Raw genomic sequence first — 27,975 nt, forward strand, 5'->3', positions numbered from 1 at the left:
CTTGTACATACCACATTTCAATTAGTTGAAAAACCGTTCTTTTCTGTGGTGTTTAGAAAACAAGCTTGTCTTGTACATGAATCCAAAATAGCAACAAAGTAGCTTGCAGTTATAACTGTTATTAGTTATAACTGTATATTGTTTTTTTTTTTTATTCAAAAATTCACCATCAGCTTTGTTCACAGTACATATCACAAAACTAAAGTAGAGGTGTACTATTAAACCAAGTTGGATGTGTCTTAACAATGTAGCTACTGCTCAGTGCTGTTATAATTCATTTATATTTAAATTTCCCCTGGAGTGGGGAGAAATAAAGAACTTTATCTTATCTTATCTTATCTTTCATTAATAAGTACAGCTGTTGTTGGTCTCTTGCAGGGGATTTGGACTATTGAGGCCACAGCTTCTTTCCAGAAACTGTGCTCTGATCGCACCCTGGTGGGTGCTCTGGATTGTTACACTGGAGATGTGCTGCAGCTCTACCTGTGTGACACAAATACTGAAAATGACATCTATATCCACCATGTTCTGCTGAGCCAAGGCCATGGGACAGCCTGTAGCCCTGCAGTGACCGCAGCAGTGAGCCACACACATCAGAATTTGTATTGTATTTGTGCTATAACAGTATTTGAAGTTGGCAGATGTCTGCTTTTATATGTCAAAGCCTTACCTGGTGAAACATTATTATTGTCAAGTCTTTATTCAGTATACGACATCACTGTATGAGTTATCTGCTAAATAATTAATACAGGTACTAATAGTAATTATGCAAGTAATATTTTAAATTCATAGTCAGTTGTGAGGGAATTCATTGGTCCTGCTTTTGCAGTTGTGTGTCCAGATCACGCCAGTAAGTCTCTACTTGGGAACGGGAATGGTTGACCTGCCAGAGGTAGAACTGGAGGTGATTTCATCCCCCAAGCCAGCGGACAACCTTAAACAGTCCATTTTGGCCACGCTGAAGGTAGCACAGACACATTCTACAACTGAGTCATGCTTGAAAAGAAGTTGTAGCTCTAGCAGTGGATTGATTTCGGGAAAGTTGCGGAAATTGTCGGATGTAGCCCCCACAATTGTGGTGCTAAAAAACTGTCGGGGTCGAGAAAGTTTGCAGTGCTATTGCACCGTCTGACACACAGTTCTTATGTAGCATACAGAAGCACATCAGAGACCCAACTCCTGTTGTTTTATGCATAGCCAAAAAAGTCAGTGTCAGTACTGGGTTATTTGAATGTTAGTGGTGGATTTGCACTCTGTCTCTTCTTTCCCTCCCTCTCTCACTTTCATTTTCTTACCCAGTCTTTTAATGTTGCTGTAAAGCTCTTATTCTCCACTGTCCATAGCTCTTATCTCACCAGCCATACTGTCAGTGCTGCAGGCCCACTGCAGATGGACACACACACACAAACGCACTCAATGTACACACTCAGACTAAATACACACATCATCTTGCTGAAGGGGGAGTTGCAGTCCAACATTGCTTAATGTATAGCCACACTGTTGGAAGGTCACAGCTTGGTTGGACAGTAAATAAGATGAGAGCCAATCAGTGGGCAGTTTAATGGATATTGGATTACAAGATTGTCTCTCTCTCTTATGTTAATGAGTGGCAGCTTGTCAAACTGAACATACAGGAAACAGCATGTTACAGTGTTGAAAACAGTCCAGAGCTTTTATGCCTCCATCCCAGCAACAGTAAGGTGGAGGCATTATGTTTTTGGATTGTCCGTCCATCTGTCTTGTTCATGTAAATGCAATATCTCAAGGATTGTCTTGAATTCATTACTTCAAATTTGACACAAATGTTCATTTTGACTCTAGTATGAACTGTTTAGATTTTGATGGCCAAACATCAAGGTCACTGCGACCTCATGTTCATCACACTCTGGTAAACACAGTAAATCAGGAATGACTGGAGAAAATGTTGTTCCGACTGTTGCAAACGTCCACTTGTAAAGTATTGCGTCATGGCTTGAAACAGTGATATCATAGAACATAGGACATACATGTCTAGTATGCACAATTTGTATGAAAAGGTAATAATTATTAAAGGATAATGTTGCATTTATCCCAAAAATTATTTAAATTTACATCACCTGTGTGACATTGGGTGTAAACAAAGAACTGGACTTAGGTTCACACCAATACCAATCAGGAAAAATCACCTTTATCGACTCCAATCCCATTTTTAAGATCGAACAATCTCTATATGTATGTGAAAGACACAGGAGTGTTTTTGGTGTCGCAGGTTGAAGATGAAGAACTACCCGCACTGGAGTATATCGGTGAAAATGAGATCATCCCCCACATCCAGGTAAGACCATCTGACTCTGAGCTCATCCACAGGAACACGACTACTGCCTTCATTCAATGTGTTTTCAAACATTTGTAATTTTAGCTTCTGTACAACAATTTATTATAATATAGTATGGTCAACTGCATTGGGTTTAATCCTGTATGAGTTCCTATAGTTGATCTTATATATGGCCCTTTTGGTAATCGGAGCTGTAATTCCCGAATAGGGTTGAGGATAAACAGTTTACAGGGGTCATCACAGTGTAACCATTAAAATATACTTTACTATGCTTAGGTATTGTAACTCTGTTTTGAATTGGTTATACTGCTCTTTTCACTGAGAAAACCTAATGTATATCCAAGGGGAATGGTAAGAAATTCATATTGTTTCATTTTTATGTGGTGTTCAGGGTGAAGGGGGCAACCCGTTCAGAGCTCTGCTAAATGTCCAAACCCCTGGAAGTAATGAAGTAGGCTGTGTGTCGACCAATGAATATCCTCCTACCAGCTCCCCGTGTTCCAACACCAGCCCTCTCGCTCCTCCAGATCTGATTGAGATGACGCGGGCTCACTGTAAAGCTGATGTTGAAGTAAGATGAATCATTTGTGTTTGGTTTAACTGATGTAAAATCATGGTGGATTAAGGTTTTTGTAAGCTCTTCTGTTAGCCACTTCAAACAAAGGAATAAGTAAGTGTTGTTTTTTGTTCAGTGAAGAAAATTTCCTCTGTTCTCAGACAGTGAGCATGACTCCTCCACCAGCTCCATCCAGCAGTAATTCCAGCCCCTGCTGTCCTACACCAGAACAAGTGCAGCAGCAGCCCAAGGTCACTACCCCTCCAATGGTCAGACCATCCCAGATCCTAAGGATGCTGAACCTCCATACTCCTGACCTGGCCCCGACCCAGGACTGCTTTCCGGGTACATATACATTTATTTACCACCTAGGGACACAACGTGAATATTATTCATGAACAATAGAATGCAATCTGCAGGAGCAGTTTGAATTAAAACTGCAACTGATTTATTGAAAAAGAAACACTTTGCCTGTTTGTTGATTCCGTTTGATTCATATGAATTTGTTATTTAATAGTATTTTAATTTTTAAGTTTAAATCTTGTGTCATTTCTTGTTAACCGCTGCAGTTTTGAGGCATTCGGTAGAACCAGTGATTTCAAAATTTAGTTGCGTCTATTTTTCCTTCCTCTACATCTATTAGACAGATAACTTTGCTCCAAATTTTAAAACAACAGTTCCCGTACTACTTTTGTGGATGTGACTTTTGGTAGCAACTCAACCCCTGTTGTTTTAGTCTTTTATTTGTTTACATCTTGACAAGTTAGCACCACTAAATGTAGCTGCGCTTAAAAAAAATACATTACGCTTGAACTTACATTCGAATTCCTCACTTGGCTTTTATCATTGGTAAGAGAAGTAAACATTTCCTACACACTGCAGAATGGTAACATGATTGAACTAATGTCCTATTGTACACACAAAGCTTTAGTTTTCTCTCTTGCACACACACTCATTTTCTAACGGGATTAAACAATGACCTTCATTAACCTGCACATGTACACTCATTCGCTCCATCACTCTCTCAACCATGCACGCAGAGAAAAGCCTTCAATGAAATTAGAGTGTGTCCATGGATGCAGAGAGGATGTATTGATTTCCACCCTGCTGCTTGCAGTGGTGGATGTACCTGCAGTGAGAACCTGACACAGATTCAATTAGACCTGTTACCAGAGCTATTTGACCCAACAAGCTGCTTTCATTGCATTTGTCCTGATATCGATACACTGCTGCTCGACCATGCTTCCACTTGCACCATGTTAGTGAAAAAAGCAATACAGTGGATTAAGGAAGATTTAACTACAAATCGCTTATTGCAGGCTGTAGCGATGCAGCGTGCTGCACGCAAGCTGCACAAATACAGATAAAAACACAAGATACAAATGAGAATTAGAACAAGACGGATTAGAAGAAATGCTTGAGTGTGTGTTTTGACAATGCGTGACTGTCCCACAGCACAATTCAACAACCTGCTCACTATATTCCCTGTAGTTTATATCAATTCTTTCTCTTCATATTTGTCACTTCTGTATTTTGTTACTTACCATGCTTTCTGACTTCCCTCAGAGACCTGACATTGCAAAACAACTTGACTCAGGAAAAAATCTACTCTTACAGTTGCAAAGTCTGCATTTGTGCCTTGTCACAATTATCTTGCATTTCTCTTGATATGCCTACAGCTCAGTTTGACAGATAGACAGACTTGTTTAACATGAAGGGTCAGTGCGCCGCTTGTTGTTGGGCTGCTCTTCAGAAAAATCACTGCAGCCTATAGAAAGAAATGAAAATGACAGTTTCCTGAGTTATTAATTTGTAAATTATGGACTCTCTTATCCTTGTGCCTACACTGAAAGTGTAGCATATGCAGATAGTGCAACACTACGGCTCCATTATAATCAATGAAGGCGTCTACACCAGGCGTATGAGCTGCACTTGTGTGCTTTCATGTGCCTCATAGAGATATGCACTGAAAAAGTGAAAATATTTTTTATGTGAGGTGTGTGCGACCCTGTTACACAGAAATTTGTCATAAAGTGTCTATACTTTTTAAAATTATTTAAACACTCAGTATATGGAAAATGACAATTTTCTGTCTAACAAGGCAAGTCTTGACCGCAATGACAACATTTAACAATAGATACCAGCTGATAGTATCTTAGTACTGTTATTTCTTACAGTCGACTGTAGTCTGCAGGTCTTAACTTACCCGTATTACACAAACTCATGAAAAACTATGACAGCAATCCAAAAAAGAAAGCTCAACTTCTTGTTTTGCCCTAACTTTAGGCTGTATGTGCACTGCAAGTGTAGCCAGTAAAAAGATCCATTCTGTAGCACATCCAATCTGCTAATGGTCTACATACTTCACACATTCAGTGTAGCCACAAGGTTAGAGTTACAACAGATAAGAATCTTGCTTTTGCGGATGTCCAGTGATGGTTTTTCTACTTTGCTACTGTGACGTTCTGGTGAACTGTTGGAGTCCTCATGACACCCTCTCAGGTGTGGGTACAAGCCCAACAAACACCTCTGACCACAACTCACAGTACACTGGAAAAAATGCCCCTCTCAAAGCAAGAAAAAAAACCCCACCTTATTTCAAGGAGCTTTTACCTTGAAATAGGTGAAAAAAACAAGTGAAAAATGGCTTCGTAAGATTTCTTGAAATAAGATATATTTAGAATATTGAGATCTTAAAATTAGCTGGGAAAACTTCTTTTAAGCTATATTTTAGGTGTCAAGCTTAGGTGTCTTAAAATAAGCCAGACATGCTAAAAAAATAGCAGTTTTTCACTCAAAAATAGATTTTTGCTTTCATGTAACCTTCTAATTAGAGATGTATTAAACTTATTTTGAGTTTTCTTGTAAAATACACCTCAAAACAAGATAATTTCAAGATTGTTTGACTTAACAAGATATTTGAGATGCATTGTCTTAAAACAAGTCCCTCCATCTTGCTGAAATGTCACTTGTTAAGTGAATTTATCTTAAATCGAGTGGGATGAGACACTTTGACTAAAAATAAGACAAATAGACTTTTTGCAGTGTAGGAGGTGTTGAGATGCACTTGTAGTCTGGTGTTGTTACGGTAGGTCCTCCACTGTGAAGTACAACAGTAGCACAACAGATGCTCTGCTGACAGAGGAGTAAAATAAATAAATTGTAATATTAGATTTTAAATTGAAATGAAATATGTGTGTTATTCTGTTTCCAGGTGCTCCTGTCTACTGGCGTAACTCTGGCTGTGTGTCTCCTTTCTTTGGGTCCAGGTAGGCCATGCCTCCTACAGCTGCTCCAAAACAACTGTCAAACCAACTGCATGAAGGACTTGTAATAAAGACGGATTCTTATTCTTGAAGAAATACATTTCTTATCATTTATCTTTGCAGTATTTGAAAATGTAGTTTAAAAGTCATTTTGTTTGCAAGGACCTGAGTTCTGTAGACTTTATATGTATTTTAAAGTAGATCAGTTAAACGCTTATGTTGGGCTCTGTTTAAAAGTTTGATGTTGGTGTAATTGTAGCACTTTTCTAGCAGACTAAATTACAGGAAATGGTTAATTGTGAATAATCTTGCAAAGGCTTCTTATTTTAAAAAAAGTTTTTATTATTTTCTCAAAAGCCATCAAGATGTTAGATGTGAAAAACAGTTTCATTTCCTTGTACACAATTATATTTCTGTTTTGAGCAGGTTTAACATTTCAGATACTGTTATACTGAACAAAAATGGCGACATATAAGTCATGACAAATGCAATTTTATTTTGAATAATAAATCTGATTTGATTTCACTATTTTAATATTTCAGTTTGTATGTAATTGTTAGCTGTATTAATTACCACTGTTTTCATCAGAGATTGTCTGAGATGCTGTGTGGAACTCGGTTGCTTATATATGGTGTGAAACATGTTTGTTAAAACTTAAAAACAAGAGCAGTGCAAATAATTAGTGTTCATACTCATGTATTCATGCGTACAATACGTATTTCATACATAGTCTCAAACCACAGACTGTTGGTCTGACGTTAGCGATCCCTTCATTTTTCCTGCACTGTCACCAGCAGCTCACTGTTGGTTTTTAATGAAATGCCTCTAACTGTTAAATGCTAACACACTGTGCTAAGATGATAGTAATAAATCATTGTTATGAACATATGAATTTGAGCACTCCCATGTAGCACAAAGCAGCGCTTTGACTTAATACAGTCTCACAGAGCTTTTAGTGTAGCTTTAATCTTGTTTTCATACTGAATTGTTTGTAGTTGAGACAATTTCAAAAGCCCCAGAACAAATTTTCTCTGATGTTACCTTTTGAATTTTGACATTTGAAAAGGAGACAACATTTTGCCATTTGTTAAGTATCTGTGTCAGTTTTCTCAATTCAGTATTTGTGGTCCCATAAGGCTTCAGCTTCTGTTTCTTGGCTCTTAGAATCATCAGAATAATGTCAGCATGGCACTTAATCTGTTGTTGTACTTATCTTGACGGCATCTACCTGTCATTCCAATTATGTATAAATTTCCGCTATAATGCAGTCTCAAAACTTTACCCCCGAATACTATTGACTGCAGGGATCAAGAGGTCATCTCAATGAAAACTGAAAAAATAAAATATCTCTTAACTCTATGACACTCATTGCCGTGAGTGAAGCATTTTACTGATGAAAGATAACAGTTGCGAGGCTAAAATGTGTTTATTTAGCAAAGATGCACGCACAGCCCCAAACGGCCTCCTTTTCATTTAATCTAATGTAATAGGACATGACTGTACCTTAAAACTAGGGCTTCTTTTTATTTATTTATTTGTTGTTTTTTAACTAAAATGTGCTCAGACTTTAGAAGGTCAGATTATGAAGCAGAATGTAGAATCCTGAATCACTGTGTTTCCTGCTGGAGTCCCTGACCTTTACTGGCTCCACCAATTAGCTTTTTAAAAGGCTCCTAATGAGAACAGCTCATTCTCTAACTTCAACACAATGAAGGCCATTAACCTACATACTGCACACACAAACACATTTTCTGCTTTCATAACCTGTCTGTCCAACTAAATGCCTTCAACATAAATGATACGTAAAAATTTAGCTCAATAACACCTGTCCTTGTTGGCTACATGAGAAGCAGTAAACAATATCTCCAATTTTACGTGCCTTTAAACAGACACATTTGTAACAATCCTTAAAAATTGACATTCACACTTTAAGACACATTTCAAAGTAACAGACGTTTGCCTTTACACACTCAGCTTTTCCTAAATTCCAAACATAAAATGGCAGTCCTTCACATACAGGCACATAATCACACACACAGCATTCATTTAGCAACACCAACACACTGCAGAGCACAAAGGCACACACAAACACACACTGCAAGCCAATGCCTGTTTCAAGCTCCATTAGGGTGTTTGTGTGGGTGGAGGAGGGTGAAGCTCGGTAAGACAGACGCTCGGTAAACCTTATTAAGGAGGAGAGTAATGTGGTTGCAGCTGAATTAGCAGCCAACAGCAGCAGAGCATCTGTGTGCTGAATGAAGCATGAAGATGTGGTGGCTTTGATTTACAGTTGAGACCTGGAACCAGACTGTCAAAAGAAGACTGCTTTTGTTTCGCAAGCTTCTGGCTTGTTGTGCAGATGAGGGGTGCTATCGATAATTTAGGTGGTTGTCTCCACATTTTTATATTTACATCTATATTTTGAGCATTTTGTTGATGCCTGATGTTGCCGTTTTAAAACTAGGCTGAATAAACCCACAGACAATCGGATGTTGACTGTGCAACCTTAAATTTGATCACCTGAGGACAGTGGTAAAAGGTAGCTAAGGACATTTACTCAAATAATGTGCTGTTGTACACATTTAAAAAAACTTTGTACTCTATCATGCAGTTTCATACAAGTAAGTGGCATCTGAAAGAAGTTAAAATATATAAAATGCATCAAGAACTGCACTAATTAGGATTGGATGCAACGAGTTTAGCAGAATTTCTTTTGTTATGATCCTGTGACTCTTTGGAAAGACGCTATATTGAGAACTACTGGTTCAAAATAGAGATCTGTATAAAGTTTAGTAGTTCAGCAGTCAATCTCCATCTAAACCAACTACAATATGCACCACCGTTCAAATGTTTGCGGTCAACCAGGCAATTTCACATTTCCATGAAAACTCACGCTTTTATTCATGTGCTAACATAATTTCACGAGGGTTTTCAAACCATCAATTAGCCTTTCAACACCATTAGCGAACACAATGTAGCATTAGAACACAGGAGTGATGGTTGCTGGAAATGTTCCTCTGTCTGTTTTTTTTTTAAGCACCTATGTTGTGATGGAGCTTGAGGAGCTCCTTCAGAGGATGTGCAAAAGATAAATTATTTCTTTTATTCATTTTTTTTTGCAACCATGGAGAGTAAGGACTCACTAGTAACAGTAAGAGAGCTGCAGTAGAGCCAGGCTCATATAGGGCAACCATCTGCCTTGACTGGTTAGGGTGAGGGTAAAGGTTCGAGAGAGAGAAAAGGTTAGCAGAGACCAAGTGTTGAGAACTGTGTGTGAGCAGCTGCTGTTGGTATGTGAATTTTTATGTTGTGTATAATTGCAGGTATATTGAGTCACACTCACATGCTCACGAGTATTTCTAGGAAAGAGTTGCCCTTATTTTTGCTCCTGTGTCTTAATTCTTATTTGCTGTATGAATTTTTGTACAGTCGGAGAAAATGTGGAGAGAAACTTAGTTCTTCTACTAATCCCTAAGACTTCTGGTTCTGCTACTTTTATACACAGAGATATGAGCAGAACCAGTGCACAGAGTGAAGCTTTTTCTGTCCCACTTTAAGGATTCCCTGTTCCTAATGGTAACTCAGAATGAACTGTACTTACTAGCAGTGCATGTATGAGAATTTACCTTGTGTATTTGTGAATGCTGATATTGGAAACAGTGACATCAGACAGCCCACATAAACAAGCGCATGATATATTAGGACTATTCAGGCTTATTAAAGACAGGCAGTGCAATCAACTACATACATCCAGCATCCATATATCTCTGCACTACTTATGCTTAGATAGGCTCTCTAGTTAAAGTGACATTCCTTGGCTCCATAAACATAATTGTGGCTTCAAGTATATTAGAGAGCACTCACCTTATATGCATTAAGATAAATTTATTCTTCTAGAACTGCACTGTCTGTGGCTCTGGTTGGTAATGTACAATATTATCAGCAGGTCATGTAATAGTAGTGGTTGTAGTAGCTATTCATGTTGTATTAATCTTATTCTAGACTATGAGTTCTATTCATAAGGTAAACGTCCCTCCACCTCTCTGACTCTTAGCCCTGACCTCTGCCACTGGGACTGAGAATTTATGGCTTTGTGAAATAATGGGGGCCTTGAAGAGACCCTGGGGGAAGAGTAGAGCTGCTCGTCAGAGAAACAGGGTGAAGAATAGACAGACGGATGGAGGGAGAAAAGATGGATGAAGGTTAATGGTGCAATGTATTTCTTTTTGTTTCCCTTGATGCCAAAATGTATGCCTGCATATTCAGTTTAAATATTGTGGGGCCTCAGCTCGGAGAACTGGTCCTCAGGAGGTTCATTCTGGCCAACTAGGATGTTGACCCTTCTAAGAAAGAAATCTAAATAGTCGGTCACATAACAGCAGAACAGCAACTCATAAGAGGAGCATTTGTCATCAGTATAGTTAAATAAACCTTAAAAAACGCCAGTATCACTTCTAACATAATTCAAAAAACAGACATGTGGAAGCTGTCAGCTAGACATTGATAAGCTAAACCCGGTTGCACAAAACGCCTTAAGTTAGGATTAAGTTCAGGTTTCCTTAAAATACAGGTGGTTGCACAACACCCTTAAGTCTTCTCCTTAAAGCTTTCTACAATTTCATTTAGCAGACTCTTTTATCCAAAGTGACGCACATCTCAGAGAAAAGATTGTTCTCTTAAAAAATACTGGCATATTTACGGTTTTGTGTTACACTTAAGGAATACAAAAACAAATATATTGCATAACAGACCTTAGCAACCAAATTAAGGGAAAAAATTAAGATACCTTTATGAGACACTAACAAGTGAGGCAATGACAGGAAACACAGGCAAGAAATGCGAGCGAACCAATGGTCTCCACTGAAAGCAGAATTAAAGATTCAAATTCAGAAAACTTTATTTGTCTCCAGGGGGCAGTTAAAATTAAAACTAAAATTATACTACTGTAAAGTCTCTTTCAGTGCTGTAATTAACTTAGTGTTTTTCCCCAACTAAGTAAAAACATTTTAAAGGATTCTCTGTGACATTCTTAAGCAAATCCCTCAGTTAAGGTCAAATTAAGCCTGTAGGGTTGCACTGAAGGAGAGAACTTACGGTGTTTGTTGCAAATATTTCTGCTTTTCATGAGACTAACATAAACTGTTTCTAGTTGCACCGTATGCTTGGTGATATGGTGACCTCCACTGAGCATGGACGAGATATTTTTTTCTTTCTGTGGCTCTGCAGTTGTTCAGCTAATTACTGACCACAATAACCATTATTGACCATAACCAGCTTTGTGAAAAGTTTTTTTGTTCTTCAACTTAGAAGTTTGAACCTCCCAAATGTCTTAAACTAAAGCCTGATAAGACCATGATGTGTAAATACATAGAAAAGAGTCATTTTAGTTAAATTTTTAGTTAAATGATTAACTTTGTTCAATATGCCCGTTTGTGTAATCTGATTTTGAAAATGGAAAAATAAATTATGATGAATGCTGGAGAACACTGCTTATCAAAAACAAACAATTTTCAAATTCTCTTCAGGATGGGTTTGTTATGAACAAAAACATCTAGGTGTGTATTATTTTGGTACCAACTAATTACACGCAATCTTTGGTCTGTTCTTATTCACATATTCTTGTATTCAGCATGGTAGACAAACACAGGGTAGTGGCTGACATAAAAATACTAGAAAGTGTAAAGAATACCAATCTTTCCACACTCCTGTTTTTCATTATCAAGTCGGTACAGGTCTCCTAAATCACCTGCTCCACTTCATGCTGTGCTCCACCTGGATGCAGATGTGGCCAGTGTATTGTTTGCCAGCATCAACCAGCTGCAGCTGAGCTCCAGGCTCAGTTATTATGCGATGGCACACACTGACAGTTCCATTAAACCGTATTTATGGCAGCCACAAATAATTGATATGCAGATATGCCAGACTGTTCGCAGAATTGTCTTTGGTCCAGCGGTGCAATGCATCAACCTGCCATGCTCAGTGACAACAGAGACAACGTGCACCATCACTGGGTATTGTTTATCCCCACAGACCTCCCCCCCTCTGTGGCTCTTCCTGTCTTTTCCTCCTTCGTCGGCATCTTTTTCTTACCTCCTCCTCCTCATTTCTGTCTCATTGCTATCCTCCTGTATTTAAGCAAACGTATTCTGTAAAGGCTAAGAAAACATGACATTTAATCAGCTGAGGTAGAAACATACGCTGTATGTGTACATGCTTGTGTAAGGACTGTTTGCCCTCCAGTAAGTTCTGCGAATCTGTAGTTAAAGCCCTCTCTGCTCATTCTACAGTCAGTCCCTTTGGTGCGTTAGACAGGATTTGTAAAACAAAAGACTGTCAGCTATACAACATATCTGGGACGAACAGGCTCCAATCCATTCCTATAGACGACATCAGAAGACCAGCAATGTTTGGTCTTAAACAGCTGCAGCACTGTAACTTTCAGCAACCTTCAGTTTAGGCCTTTGTTACATAAAACCTTAATTTGTAGCTTTTTCAGCCAAAGACAGTTTGCTGGAGAAGAACTGTGAAGCTCTAAAGCGCAAACAAGGAAGGACAAAGGTGTTTGACCAGTGACAGTGGATGAACCTGTAAAGTCTTAGATCACATTCACAACTTATTTGAATGCTCACTTATTTTACTCTGCAACATCCACCCATGGCTTTTACAGTATTGTTGCATTTAAGGTAAAATAGTGCCTGTGTCAAATATATAGTTAGTAAGAGTTGGGCAACTCAAACTAATTAAATACAGTTGCAAGCAGCTGTGAGAGTCAAGCAGTTCAGCAGGGCAGTCACCATGGCAACTTGATCTGTTCATGTTAAAAGCATTGTTGTAAGCAGTGATGGCAGATTTTATGCATAAAGATTGTAAGTGATGTGAGGTCACATTCTGTTTTACTCATTTGCCGGCTTCAGTTAAGGTGATAGATGATGATATCAAAATCTGCAAGCCCAACAGATTACAGGTGAGCAGGTACTGGATCTCTGGCAGTTTTAACCAACCGAGTTGCCATCACCATTTGTCATGTCTCATCTTTCGGATCCTCCAAAATATCACCTCACACAAGAAACACTTTTGTTCAGGGAAACGCATCAACACTTATGAAACCCTAACCGGTTTTTGCTAAGTGCAGCATCCCAGTGGTTTGTCTGAAGATGATTTGTTTTAGATTTGGTAAATATGTAACAATGTTTATGGCCACTGATTATTTTTTTTTGTTAATGCAACACAGTGTCTTCATAAATTCAGTCAGTGTGGCATGATAGGTTGTTTGGCTTTTCCTGACATGCTGACAACAACCACTTTTATAAGATGAATACTTCAAAAGGTATTAGGAAAAATGCATTTCTGCTTATTGCAATGCCCTCTACTATGCATGTGGCACATTTTTTTTGGACAACCTGTGAAAGGGGTACAAAGCTTGTATGAATTCGGTGTCAACACATGAAATAAATGCTGAGATGTTATCTCACTTTCAGTTTGTCGGATTGACCATCAGTTTTGATTGGTTGAAAGAGGCAAAGAGCCTCAAAAGTCTTACATCCATCTGATAGCTTTTGGGAGGAAGATTGAAAAAAAAAGTTGCCTGTGAACATTTTTTAGACCTTTCAATAAGATCTAATGTGGTAGTCACATCAGTTATGGCAAGTGGACATATCTTGACTTGGAGCCTGTCACACTATTACCAGACACATGAATTATTCATGTAAGGTAAACACATTAGGGATAAAACAACAGAATATAAAGTCAATGGGTGCAGCAGATCTTTGCCTGTTGGATCCCATGGGCACGATTTAGTTTAGATTATTCAAAACGTTGCTGAAGTATGATCTCACGAAATGTTTTGCACTTTGCCACCCATTTCAATTGACTGTGATGGAAAAATGCATTTGAAAATCAAAAATTCTTAAGATATCTTCTGTAAGGCTGGGCATTAGGTTCATCTGTGCCAATTTTGGGAAGATTTGGAAAATGGTTTTGGTATTCTTGACATTCAGCGTGATAGAAATTTACATCATCAGGCTTTAATTCAGCTTGACCCAATGCATCAAACAGTATGTTGTTTTTGAAAATTGGGCATATAATTCAAAAGTAACCTGCATAAACACGCCTCCAATTTTAACCCCTTGGTCACATCGGAGTGTTTGAGGCACAGACATGAAATTTTGTGAATAGAATCAAAAGACTGTCAATAGGCGAAAGCCCTGGAAGGTCAACATTTATTATCAGCGGTGGAGCTCAAATTCGGGCCCTCTGCTGAAAGTGGGATTCCCTCCAGTTTTCTTTACACAGTGAAAAACTCAAAGGTTGTGCTTTGTCACAAATTTTGTAGATCCAAAAACTTGACAGTGCATTAAATGCGTCATTGCTTTTACCTGATGATTTATTTCTGTAGACTTCATCAAACTGACCAGTTTGAGTCAAATGGGATCAGAATCACAACCTCCAGCTAAAGGAGTTTCTGAGGTTGTTCATGACTGAGGACAAGATGAGAGGCAGGTTTGTGTTGCATTATGGCTGTTGTGGTGTGTTTGGAAAAACTTCACTCAATAGAAAAGTATTTCCTAACTACTTTGTCTCACTGTTAGTTCCTGACGGCGCTAGTTTTCCAGTGACGGATCATGCACGGTATACTCAGATCATTTATTGTGGTTTCTTTGTTGCGTATCTGCACTTGAGTTAGCAACGACAGATATTGATGTTAACTGGCCGTGTGTAATCGATCTTAAACCAATGTCTTTATCGAAGCTGAGTATTTAGAGAAAGCAGTGTTGAATGAAGAGCAGACAGAGCAGCAGGTCACCTGATGAATGGCTTTACTTGCAGCCAGCAGCGTAATGCTTAGTCATGATTTATCATCAACTCACAAGCACTGTTCCCTCTAAGCTGCACGCGTGCGCAATTGCGCACTGCTGACACGGTCTCCGCGCACAGAAAATCTGCGTTGCGCACAAAAAAAAAAATCCAACCTAAATTGTAAATAAAATAAACACGTAACAATTCATTCTGTGCTATTTTTCAATATGAGTCAGTGAGTGACCGGTGACTGACTGCTGCAGCCAATGATGCGATTCACATATGTATTTACCATAGACTGTATATAATGGTATTTACGCAGCTAATCAACGTCAGGCGTCCTTATGTGCAGCCACCGTTGTTGTCATAGATATGAATGAGTAGATAGGACACGCCCCTTTGAGCTGCGTACTACTGCGAGGTTAAGCTAGTGGGGGAAAAGTTTCAGTGCATTCCGTTGATGTAGACAGCGTGAAAACAGAAACAAGTATGCCTTCTCACTGTGCTGCATACAATTACACACTACGTCGTACGATTGAGACAAGGAAACTTGGAATGACTTTTCATAGGTGATGATTGGGATTACAGGCAGTTCTTTAGGACTGCTCTCCAATAATTTAAATGTTACTAAACAAGGTTATACTTATCAAATTAAATAGCTCTGGTCTCCAGTATATTGGCGAATTCGGTTCTTTGTACTTAATTTATTAGCATGATTTCTTTTTAATATTTTGTGTACAGACTTAATTACTTCTCTGTCTACTTTTCTTACTCCATGTAGGTTTCCCAGAGACTATGGGTTGAGGAGGAATTGAAAGTTTGTCGGCTTAGACCTGGTGTCATTCCATCAGTGTTTAACTTCCTGGCTCATCTTTGAAGAGTACGTGCCAGAAAGACCACGACCAAGCAGCCTTGAGATCTTAGGCAGTGTCTCCCTCAGGTGGGTGTCGACGGTGTTCACGGTCAGGTCTGTGGTAATCCCATCAAAAAAACAAAACAGAAAAAAAATCTAGATTATAAATCAACATGTACCCAAAGCACTCTGTGTATAACGCCACAGTATAGGATGTAGTTCAGACAATGTTAAAGTATAGTATGCTTTATTCAAGAATAACATAGTATGGCCTGTAGTTCATAGTACAGCATGTTGGCAAGAAAAAAGAAAACAAAACATAGATTATTATGTGGTTCAAAAAGCGCAAAATGATAGGATGTTGCCTAAAATTGTCATGTATGATATGTGGTTCAAAAAATGTCATAGTGCAGTATATTGTCAAAATAGAATGTAATTCAAGAAAACATCAGAGTATAATATGTCATCTAAAAAATGCCATAGAATAATAATTTCATTGCACAAGTAAAAGTATAGTAACTTTTAAAACTGTTCGAATTCTTATATGTTGCTAAAAAAAACAAAAAAACAAAAAAAAGTCACAGTAATATGTCAATTAAAAAAGCCTATAGTATAGCGTGTCGCCCAACAAACATCATAGTATAGCATGTCGCTCTAAAAACCTCACAGTATAGCCTTTAGTCCACAGCTGTCAGTAGGTGAGGAGCAACACAAAAACAGTTCAAACGCTGGTTTCCAGAGGGTTAGACGAGAATTTATTTGAAAGAGTAAGTTTACAACAACACAACATGTGAGGGGGTTAAAAACAAATGGGTGTTAGTAAAATAAAAATAAATAAACAGAACTAAAAGTGAACTTCATGTTGACATTGATGGGCATTCCAACCAGGAACAAAGTAAAAGATAATCAATATGAAAAAAACTCTTCCTGTTCACCTCTTCAAGCCCAAAAACACACCGCAGTAGCAGCCTAAACTAAAACTACCAGTGAGTTCCCTGTTTTCCTTTCTGAACAAGTCAAAGGTCCCTCTCTATCTCCCCACACATCCACCAACCACTGGAACACATCTCCAAAGTTCTGCCAGACCAGCTCAGCTTCCCCTCAGAAGAAGTGCCGCCACCTGCCAGATGAAGGAGCCTTTTGAGAGGCAGCTGGAATCGTGATTGGACTGTACTTTGGTCTGTTCCAATCCAGCTTCAGCTCCAGAGACGGCAGGCGGGACGAGTCAACGGAGGCCTGGTGGACGAAGGCATGCAGCTGAGTACAATCCAGAAAACAACAGAGGAGGAGTGCAGCGGCCCAGAGCCAGAACAACCAGAGTAGCATGGTATGTCTCTTAGAAAACATCATAGTATAGCCTTTGGTATGAAAAAACTCCATCATATACATCGTATATTGTACAAATAACAAGTCAAAGGAAAGAGACATACATTGTAGAATTGTAGTAATTGTGGGCTGACTGATTTACTGATTATCAGTATTTTATTTTTTACTGATTTACAGTAATAAATACATTTAAAAATGGTGCTACTTTGGCTCTGAACCTTTATCTACCTGTGGTCGCTCTGTCTTCTGGAGTGATTTGATTGGTTATACGTAACGAATAAAACTCCTTTAACTTAACATCTGTAAACAAAACAAAAACGTATCAACAAAGTTTTCTGTTAGAGTTTGTGTTCTTCTAAGTTTAACTCCAAGATTTTAAATACTTTCATTTACTGCAAATGAATATCTACTCCAAATGTCTCACTAATAATCATTATCAGCCTTAAAAACCCACAAAACACCCCTCTATACTTGACCACACTTAGTACAGTCCGGTTCCCCCTTCTATAAATCTGCTTGGAATCTTCCACTTCCTGTTTGTCAAAGTGGCCTTCTACCTGGACAGGTTTTGTTGGAGCTCATGCAACAAACACTTTGGGTAACTGCACTTTAATATGGATGGATGACACTGAATTAGAGTCTGTTTAATGAGACTGAGTTAAGATGTGTAGCTCTGTCATTAAATAGTAAATTATTTCTCAGAATTCACAGAGAAAAGTCTGAAATGTTTGCTAGGTTAGCATCCCACATGTTCTTTGGCTCAGCTAAAGCTAACTCTCTCCAACTTCTGGATCTCTTGAGTTGCTTGTTGTTAAAATATCTTGCTATAGGTGCTGAAGCTCAGAAAGTCTGAGATGTTTGTTCAAAATAAGCTCATTCTCAAGTCTTATTTGAACTGTCCTCTTTTGTTTTAACTTTCCCTAAACTTAGGAGTTAATGACAGAGCAGCACATCCAGACTCAGTCTCATTTATGTAGAGATTAAACTTCAGTGTCATTCATTGATGTTAAAGTGCAGTTTTTCAAATATTTGTTGCACATACTCCCAACCAAACCAGTCCAGGTGGAAGACGATGTGAAGAGAAAGCTCCAGAGGATGAATATCACACATTTACATTGGAAATTAATGTCCTTTAATTAGACATTGTCATGCAAACGTTGGATTTCCCTTCAATGATGTTCAAATCTTTGTTGAGTGTTTTGTTGATGGTGGTTTCTAAATGTTTTCTGACACTCGGCCCCAAAGATTAAAACCTTTTACTGCTCACAAACTGCAACAATTCACACATTATCAACTATCTTTCTGACTAAACTAAGATAAAAAGTGAAAAACTGCCTGATTCCTGCATCATGAATGTAAATCTTTTTGGTTTTTATGACGGTAAACTGAATATATTTGGGTTTGACATTTTATAAACCAAAACAAGAAATGAATTACTGGAGAAAACAATCAACAGATTAATGGACAAAGACAATGTGTTTTCCAACATATATGGCTGAATTACTCCAACATTACAAGATACATACAATTTAAATTCTATTTTATTGATATAACGCCAGTTACAGGTCAAATTGTCTCATTTGATGCTTTATTTTTATATTTTTTTGTCATACTTAAAATATGATAAAGTAAGAAATTTAAAGCTCTTGACTAATCCAATTTATTATTTGGTTTTTAAGAGATTGACAATTAAAATAACTTTCTCCACTAAAACTAATAAACATGAGGTCAAATAGAAGGAACAGTTTTAAATACTGTAGTCCCACAACGACAAGAATAAAGTTTGTCAACAAAAAGTAAATCTGCTAGTGGATTTCATTAAAGTCCTAATAAATGATAATAAAGTGTGATACTAAAGGTTTGTGGTGCTAAAAATCTCAAAGATATGAAGTTGAACGTCTGGATGGAGGTTGATAAAAGTTGACCAACTCCATGGATTTTCTGGATGGTGGTTAAAGACCTGCTCCTCTAGTGGTCTTCCTTCCAGTGGCTGTAAAAAGTCAGTCCATCCTGGCTGACTTCAACACCTCTTCATGTGAAGTTGTTCTGCCTCCGACCTGGTGGAAACTCCAGAAACTGGGGAAAACCCGTGGAGACTCGAAGAACTCGTGGCGACTCGAAGAACTCGTGGGGTTGGGGAAGGTGTGGTGGGTGGTCGGGGGAGGCGGAGAAGTAGAGGGGGGAGGCCACCACCCACCTCCCCGCCCACTCTCCGCCCTAACTCCACCCAGACTCCACCTCAGCTCCACCCACGTGGTCTCCTCAGGAACTACGATGACAAAGGGACGACGAAATTATGTTTTTTTATCTGATCTGTAGCTCAGTGAGTTAAGGATTTGCCTGTGGAGCTGCAGGTCGCTGGTTCAAGACCAGACCCTTCTTAAATTTTCTCAAAATCCTGACAAAGACAAAGAAAGAAAAGTGCCGGTGGTGGGTCTTGAACCTGCGACCCTCTGCTCTGCAGTCTCTCCTCTTATCCCCCTGAGCTACTCGCTCAGATACTAATTCTTCATTTTTTTGCGCATTTATCATCTATTTTTTGTCGTTTTCGAGTTTTTTTTGACTCGTGTCTCGACTCGACCATTTTTCTCAGGAGGTGGGACTTCAGCCTTTGTGCTGGAGGGTGGAACCCTCAGTTCCAAGACTTTCCAAAGCCTCCACACCTTCCGAGTCCTCAGGACCTGAGCTTTCAGACAGTCTGAGGGCTGAAATTTTCTAAGTCCCACAGTTGTTCTCTGTTAGTTTGAACCTTCAGACAGTCTGAGGACTGAAATTTTCTAAGTCCCACAGTAGTTCTCTGTTAATTTGAAACTTCAGACAGTCCAAGGACTGAAATCTTTGAAATTCCTGAGTAGTTCTCTGTTAGTTTGAACCTTTAGACAGTCCAAGGACTGAAATCTTAAAAGTTTCTCAGTACTTCTCTGTTAGTTTGAACGTTCAGACACTCTAAGGACTGAAGTTTTAAAAGTTTCTCAGTACTTCTCTGTTAGTTTGAACTTTCTGGTTAACAGAAGCCTTAAAACTTGTGACCATGAGTCTTGATTTCACATTTAGACCATCCATCTGAGTTCTTCTCAGACCTTCACCTGTGGGTTTTTTAGAAATCCTTAACAAACTTTGATTCTCTTCACTGAACAGTAAAGTTTGTGGAGATCAGAAGGTAACATTAGTTTGATCGATGCCTTCAACTACTAGTAGACTTTATCTGGAAAGCAGTTTTCTTAAATGAGTTCTTAGCAAATCTGTCAACAATCAAACCAAGAACACAGAAAGAGGAAATGTTTGAAGAAACTACTTGATGTTTTCATTTCAGACTAGAAAATGCTTGTTGTTTTTTCAAATGTTTTATTGGCATGTTTGAAAAATTCCTTTTTCTTTCCTAATGTTTAATTTTTTGATTAAATCTTTAAGGTTTTTCTTTTTAAATGTTTTACCACCTTTTAATGTTTCATTTTCTTTTTAAATGCTTCATTGTATTTTCTGTTTAATTCCTATTAAAAGTTTTATTGTCTTTAAGATTTAATTTTTGAATTACACATTTAATTTTTTAATTAAATGTTTTGTCTTTTTAAAGGTTTAATAACCTAATTAAATGTTTTGTATTTTTATAAAATGTTTAATATTCTTATTGTTTAATTGTATTTTTTTAATGTTTAATGATCTAAAATATTTCATCTTTAATGTTTAATATTTTTGTTTAAAAACATTTGTTTAATTTCATAATTACATGTATTGTATCTTCCATTTAATTATCTAATTAAATATTTTTCTCTTTAATATGATTTAATTGTATTTAATGTTTAATTTTCTTGTTAAAAGTTTTATTGTATTAAATGTTTTTTCCTTTGATTTAATTGCTTTTTTTAAAATGCAATTTATTTCTTTAATCTTTTTCTGTCAAGATTTTAACCCCAACCTTAAAAATGAAATAAACCCTTAAATCACAATGAAAATACTTCTGTTGTCACAATCATGAGTTAGTCAGTTATTCACTTTATCAGTTCAACTTTATTTGTTCAGCACCTTTTACACAGATGACAAAACTAAACAAGCAAAGAGAAAAAAACTATGCTAAAACTATGATTAAAACTCAAAAACATATTTAAAAAAAAAAAGATTTAACATGGTAATAAAATATGTTGTGTCCAGGGGATGGAGGGAGTTTATTGAAGTCTTCTTGGGCTCACATGGGAAATCATTTAAAATATAAACTTGATATTCAGTCTAAGGAAACTGGAAACTGCAGAGTGACAGAAGAACCAACAATATCTCCTGTTTTCTCCTTTAATGAGTCGACTCTTCTTGTGCTTTCAGACCAAAGAACTACAGACTCTTCACAACCTGCTCAAACTCTTGGTACAGGACCTCACCACATGGGTCAAGAAGGTTTCCGTCTCATTTCTACTCTGAAGCTCACCTTCTCCTGCTCAAACTGCTGACAAATGTTTCTGCTGCTCTAAAGTCTGGTCTCCAGAACTTCCTAAAAACTCTCAAAGTCTCTTCTGCTGCAGGTTGCTTTGTAGAACTGTTCCAGAAAACCTCACTAAACCACATGGAGGGGCCTCAAGATAGTCATCCAAATGAAACCATACAAAAACCAAACTAGCACAACCCAAACGCTAAAGTCTCCTGCAGCCTACCAGAGAACCTCTGAGAACAGAGAATCAGGACAGGAACTCTTACCTTCTGGACAACCAACGTTGGTTCTCAAACAAGAATACAGAATGTGCCTGACCAAAAACCTCTGAAGACTCACTACAGCCAAGATAAAGACACAACTCAGCTGCACCAAATCCACTAATCACTGCACACATTAGCACCATGTGCTAACTGTGGCTAAAGAACCACCTTTACCAAGACAGCTATCCAGTACAAAGCCCTAAAACACACCAAGAAACACATTAAAGACGATTTTACTGCTTGAAGCTGCAAGCCAACGCCTAAATAACAAACTAAAGCAATGGAGCCAAACCCAGTTCAGGTGAAGCAGAGGAAATGTTTGTCTGCAGCTAAATAAAGCAGGAAGACACTGAGCTGCTCAGGTGTTCCTGATAACACCAAGCAGCCACCTGGACAGCCAATAGGAACACAGCTTACTGGAAGTCCAGAGGGCTGGGTTAGTGAAGGAAATTTAGTTTAAAGTTGAAGCAGAAAGTTAACAAAGAAAGTTGAAAACCACCTTCTGATACCTGAAATCTCTGTTTTCACACAAAGAACACTTGAACATGTCAAACTTGCTTCATAGTAGAACCATCATTGTAAAAACGTCATAGTATGGTGCACTGTTCCCTCTAAGCTGCGCGCGTGCACAAATTTCGCACTGCTGACACGGTCTCTGCGCACAGAAAATCTGCGCTGCGCACAAAAAAAATCCAACCTAAATTGTAAATAAAATAAACACGTAACAATTCATTCTGTGCTATTTTTCAATGTGAGTCAGTGAGTTACCGGTGACTGGCTGCTGCAGCCAATGATGCGATTCACATACGTATTTACCATAGACTGTATATAATGGTATTTACGTAGCGAATCAACGTCAGACGTCCTTATGTGCAGCCACCGTTGTTCTCATAGATATGAATGAGTAGATAGGACACGGCTAAGCTAGTGGTGGCAAAGTTTCAGTGCATTCCGTTGATGTAGACGGCGTGAAAACGGAAACAAGTTTGCCGGCTCACTGTGCTGCATACAATTACACACTGCGTCGTACGATTGAGACAAGGGAACTTGGAATGACTTTTCATAGGTAAGAATAGTTTTTGGCTCTTTTTTCATTATGAAATCTTGTTGAGAGCTTCCAGTCTATGAGAGCTAACTGGTTAGCCACTAGCAAAACACTAAGGGGAACTAGCAGCTTGACAAGCAAATACCAGACGATTAATAGTAGCTGTAGAATAGTTGTACAAGCAGTAGTAGTAATACTAAAAGTACAAGCAGCAGTAGTATAAAATAGCTGTTAGAACCGTAGAAGTAGTATCAGCATTTGTAATAGTATTACAAGTTGTAGTAGCAGTGCCAGTATCAGCAGCAGTAGTGTGTACTACCACTACTACTAGTAGTAGTCACATTGCTATTACTACCACCAATACTACCAATAGTAGTTATAAAGCCTAACTCATGTATATCCAGATTACCATCTATGTTCTTCCTCCAAACCCATTTTATGATTGGGATAACAGGCAGTTCTTTAGGACTGCTCTCCAATAATTTAAATGTTACTAAACAAGGTTATACTTATCAAATTAAATAGCTCTGGTCTCCAGTATATTGACGAATTCGGTTCTTTGTACTTAATTTATTAGCATGATTTCTTTTTAATATGTTGTCTACAGACTTAATTACTTCTCTGTCTACTTTTCTTACTCCACGTAGGTTTCCCAGAGACTATGGGTTGAGGAGGAATTGGAAGTTTGTCGGCTTAGACCTGGTGTCATTCCATCAGTGTTAAACTTCCCGGCTCATCTTGGAAAAGTACGTGCCAAAAAGACCACGACCAAGCAGCCTTGAGATCTTAGGCAGCGTCTCCCTGAGGTGGGTGTCAACGGTGTTCACGGTCAGGTCTGTAGAGGGAGGAGGCCGCCACCCACCTCCCCGTCTACTCTCCGCCGTGACTCCACCCATGTGGTCACTTTATTAACTACGATGCCAAAGGGACGAGGAAATTACTGCTTTTCCTCTGATCTGTAGCTCAGTGAGTTAAGGGTTTACCTGTAGAGCTGCTGGTCGCTGGTTCAAGACCAGACCCTTCTTAAATTTTATCAAAATCCTGACAAAGACAAAGAAAAATGCCAGTGGTGGGTCTTGAACCTACTACCTTCCACTTGGTAGTCTCTCTTCTTGCCCCTGAGCTACTCACTCAGATACTTTTTTTTTTTTTGTGCATTTATCATCTATTTTTTTTCCATTTTCGAGTTTTTTTTAACTTGAGTCTCGACTCGACCGTTTTTCTCAGGAGGTTGGACTTCAGCCTTTGTGCTGGAGGGTGGAACCCTCAGTTCCAAGACTTTCAAAGCCTCCACACCTCCCGAGTCCTCAGGACCTGAGCTTTCACACAGTCTGAGGGCTGAAATTTTCTAAGTCCCACAGTAGTTCTCTGTTAGATTGAACTTCCAGAAAGTCCAAGGACTGATATCTTCTCAGTTCCTGAGTACTTCTCTGTTAGTTTGAACCTTCACACAGTCTGAGGACTGAAATCTTAAAAGTTCTTGAGTCGTTCTCTGTTAGTTTGAACCTTCAGACAGTCTGTTAATGTTTCGATTAAATCTTTAAGGTTTTTCTTTTTAAATGTTTTACCACCTTTTAATGTTTAATTTTCTTTTTAAATCCTTCATTGTATTTTCAGTGTAATTCCTATTTGAACTTTTATTGTCTTTAAGATATAATTTTCTAATTAAACATTTAATTTTTTAATTAAATATTTTGTCTTTTTTGGCCTTTTATTGGATACGTGTAGTGAGAGACAGACAGGAAATGGGGGAGAAGAGTCAGGGGAAAACTTGCAGCAAAGGGCCACTAGCGGGACTCGAACCCGGGACGCTGTGTCAAAGATCAGCCTCTGTACATGGGTCACCCACTTAACCCGTTGAGCTATATACGCACCCATGTTTTGTCTTAAGGGTTTAATAATCTGATTAAATGTTTTGCATTTTTAAAAATGTTTAACATTCTTCTTGTTTAATTGTATTTTTTAAATGTTTAATGATGGAAAATACTTTATCTGTAATTTCTAATATTTGTATTATAAAAATTTTGTTTAATTTCATAATGACATGTATTGTATCGTGTCGAATGATCTCATTCAATATTTTGTCTGTTTAATATAATTTAATGTAATTTAATGTTTAACTCTATTAAACAGACAAAATATTGAATGAGATCATTCGACACGATACAATACATGTCATTATGAAATTAAACAAAATTTTTATAATACAAATATTAGAAATTACAGATAAAGTATTTTCCATCATTAAACATTTAAAAAATACAATTAAACAAGAAGAATGTTAAACATTTTTAAAAATGCAAAACATTTAATCAGATTATTAAACCCTTAAAAAGAATAAACATTTAATTAAAAAATTAAATGTTTAATTAGAAAATTACATCTTAAAGACAATAAAACTTCAAATAGGAATTAAACAGAAAATACAATGAAGCATTTAAAAAGAAAACTAAACATTAAAAGGTGGTATATGTACATATAATTTAATTGTATTTAATGTTTAACTCTATTAAACAGACAAAATATTGAATTAGATAATTCAACAACATACATGTCATTATGAAATTAAACAAAATTTTAAAAATACAAATATTAAAAATTACAGATAAAATATTTTCCATAATTAAACATTTAAAAAATAAAACAAGAATATTAAACATTTTAAAAAATGCAAAACATTTAATTGGATTATTAAACCTTTAAAAAGACAAAACATTTAATAAAAAAATTAAATGTTTAATTAGAAAATTACATCTTAAATTTCTTAAATCTTTTTAATAATAAAACTTTTAAAAAGTTTTATTGTTTTAATTTTTTTCGTTTGATTTAATTGCTTTTTGTTATGTAGTTTATTTCTTTAATCTTCTTTTTCTGTCAAGATTTTAACCCCAACCTTAAAAATGAAATAAACCCTTAAATCACAATGAAAATACTTCTGTTGTCACAATCATGAGTTAGTCAATTATTCAGTTTATCAATTCAACTTTATTTGTTTAGCACCTTTTACACAGATGACAAAACTAAACAAGCAAAGAGAAAAAACTATGATTAAAACTCAAAAACATTAAAAAAAAAAAAAAAAAAAAAAAAAAGATTTAACATGGTAATAAAATATGTTGTGTCCAGGGGATGGAGGGAGTTTATTGAAGTCTTCTTGGGCTCACATGGGAAATCATTTAAAATATAAACTTGATATTCAGTCTAAGGAAACTGCAGAGCGACAGAAGAACCAACAATATCTCCTGTTTTCTCCTTTAATGAGTCGACTCTTCTTGTGCTTTCAGACCAAAGAACTACAGACTCTTCACAACCTGCTCAAACTCTTGGTACAGGACCTCACCACACGGGTCAAGAAGGTTTCCGTCTCATTTCTACTCTGAAGCTCACCTTCAAAGGCTCTTTTGCTGCAGGTTGCTTTGTAGAACTGTTCCAGAAAACCTCACTAAACCACATGGAGGGGCCTCAAGATAGTCGTCCAAATGAAACCATACAAAAACCAAACTAGCACAACCCAAACGCTAAAGTCTCCTGCAGCCTACCAGAGAACCTCTGAGAACAGAGAATCAGGACAGGAACTCTTACCTTCTGGACAACCAACATTGGTTCACAAACAAGAATACAGAATGTGTCTGACCAAAAACCTCTAAAGACTCACTACAGCCAAGATAAAGACACAACTCAGCTGGACCAAATCCACTAATCACTGCACACATTAGCACCATGTGCTAACTGTGGCTAAAGAACCTCATTTACCAAGACAACTATCCAGTACAAAGCCCTAAAACACACCAAGAAACACATTAAAGACGATTTTACTGCTGGAAACTGCAAGCCAACGCCTAAAGAACAAACTGAAGCAACGGAGCCAAACCCGGTTCAGTGGTGAAGAGAAGCAGAGGAAATGTTTGTCTGCAGCTAAATAAAGCAGGAAGACAGTGAGCTGCTCAGGTGTTCCTGATAACACCAAGCAGCCACCTGGACAGCCAATAGGAACACAGCTTACTGGGAGTCCAGAGGGCGGGGTTAGTGAAGGAAATTTAATTTAAAGTTGAAGCAGAAAGTTAATAAAGAAAGTTGAAAACCACCTTCTGATACCTGAAATCTCTGAGTTTTCTCACAAAGAACACCTGAACATGTCAAACTGGTTCCATAGTAGAACCATCATTGTAAAAACGTCATAGTATGGTGTGTTGCTCAAAAAACATTAGGACCCAGCTGTCAGGGGACAAACATGTAAGAAACATGAGAACAGAGAGAACCCAACCAGTAGGTCAGTTTATCATCCCCCAGTCATCTCCTGAAGTCCATATGGTGAGAGACATCAGTATCTGGTTGTTCATTTACCAGAGGATGCTTATAATCATGCTGATGTGGTCTGTACTCTACAGTATTTTAGTGACAATAAATGCCTAAGTTGTTTTTTTTTTTTAATGCTTTTTAGTTTTTAATAAACATTTAAGAGCCTATATGTAATCAATAAATGGCCTTTGCCTATCTTACGAAAAACTCACTCAGAACTCTGATATGTTAACAGTACTAAATAAATCAATAAATACATGCATACACACAAAAATAAGTTAATACATTAACTGTGTTAAGATAAGATTTAGATTTTTTAAAAAGTTGTTTATGTTTTTGCAGAATCCAGTATTACTCACTGGTTGGTCATTACATTTTGTTAGTTTGATTTCACTGTTTAAAATGATGCCACCTCTTTTCAGACAGAACCTGTGATAATAAAACAATACAAAATTTTTAGTTCCGTGTTAATAAAGCACTTAAAGCTTTAAGTATGGCTAAATGCTTTTTTCAGAATTAAATATATCACTCCTTAGGTGGTAGTGGCCCCAAGTTCAGTAAAGTTGGAAAGATATTCACAGATTCAGACTTCCAGCATCAATAACTCGTTAGATATAGGTTGTCAAAACATAAACGGTGCCTCTTTCCCATTGTTGCAAGGCAGACAATGTGCTACAAGCCCAGTTTTATCAAAAGTAGCTGTCTTTCAAGCTACAGGAATAACATTGGTGTCTATGGAGTGAACAGGGTCCGTCTGCAATTTGCAAAACCGCTGCAACAGTAAAGAGAGACAAATATTCAATAACTTCACTCTTATACATTGTAGTGTCACTAAAATCA

The 27,975-nt window shown here is 37.5% G+C and overlaps 1 protein-coding gene across 6 annotated transcripts in view; it reads left to right on the forward strand.

Annotated features, from left to right (window-relative positions):
* Positions 1-26,920, forward strand: part of tdrd5 (tudor domain containing 5) — a 33,700-nt gene extending 6,780 nt beyond the window's left edge. Inside the window, exons 13-23 of one of the 6 annotated variants that reach the window (XM_055014443.1) lie at positions 379-579; positions 830-964; positions 2,249-2,314; positions 2,706-2,885; positions 3,032-3,215; positions 6,085-6,139; positions 15,714-15,872; positions 16,808-17,112; positions 21,426-21,497; positions 23,484-23,642; positions 26,121-26,920. In XM_055014443.1, the coding sequence (XP_054870418.1) occupies positions 379-579; positions 830-964; positions 2,249-2,314; positions 2,706-2,885; positions 3,032-3,215; positions 6,085-6,139; positions 15,714-15,747 (855 nt within the window). In that variant the 3' untranslated portion in view covers positions 15,748-15,872; positions 16,808-17,112; positions 21,426-21,497; positions 23,484-23,642; positions 26,121-26,920. Of the gene's footprint in view, positions 1-378; positions 580-829; positions 965-2,248; positions 2,315-2,705; positions 2,886-3,031; positions 3,216-6,084; positions 6,665-15,713; positions 15,873-16,807; positions 17,311-21,425; positions 23,460-23,483; positions 23,643-26,120 lie in introns of those variants that run through there. The other 5 variants (XM_055014444.1, XM_055014448.1, XM_055014453.1 and 2 more) reach the window with 5 other exon arrangements.
* The last annotated feature ends 1,055 nt before the right edge of the window (positions 26,921-27,975 follow it).

This window comes from Amphiprion ocellaris, chromosome 2 (genome assembly GCF_022539595.1).
Source record: "Amphiprion ocellaris isolate individual 3 ecotype Okinawa chromosome 2, ASM2253959v1, whole genome shotgun sequence".
Lineage (NCBI taxonomy): Eukaryota > Metazoa > Chordata > Actinopteri > Pomacentridae > Amphiprion > Amphiprion ocellaris.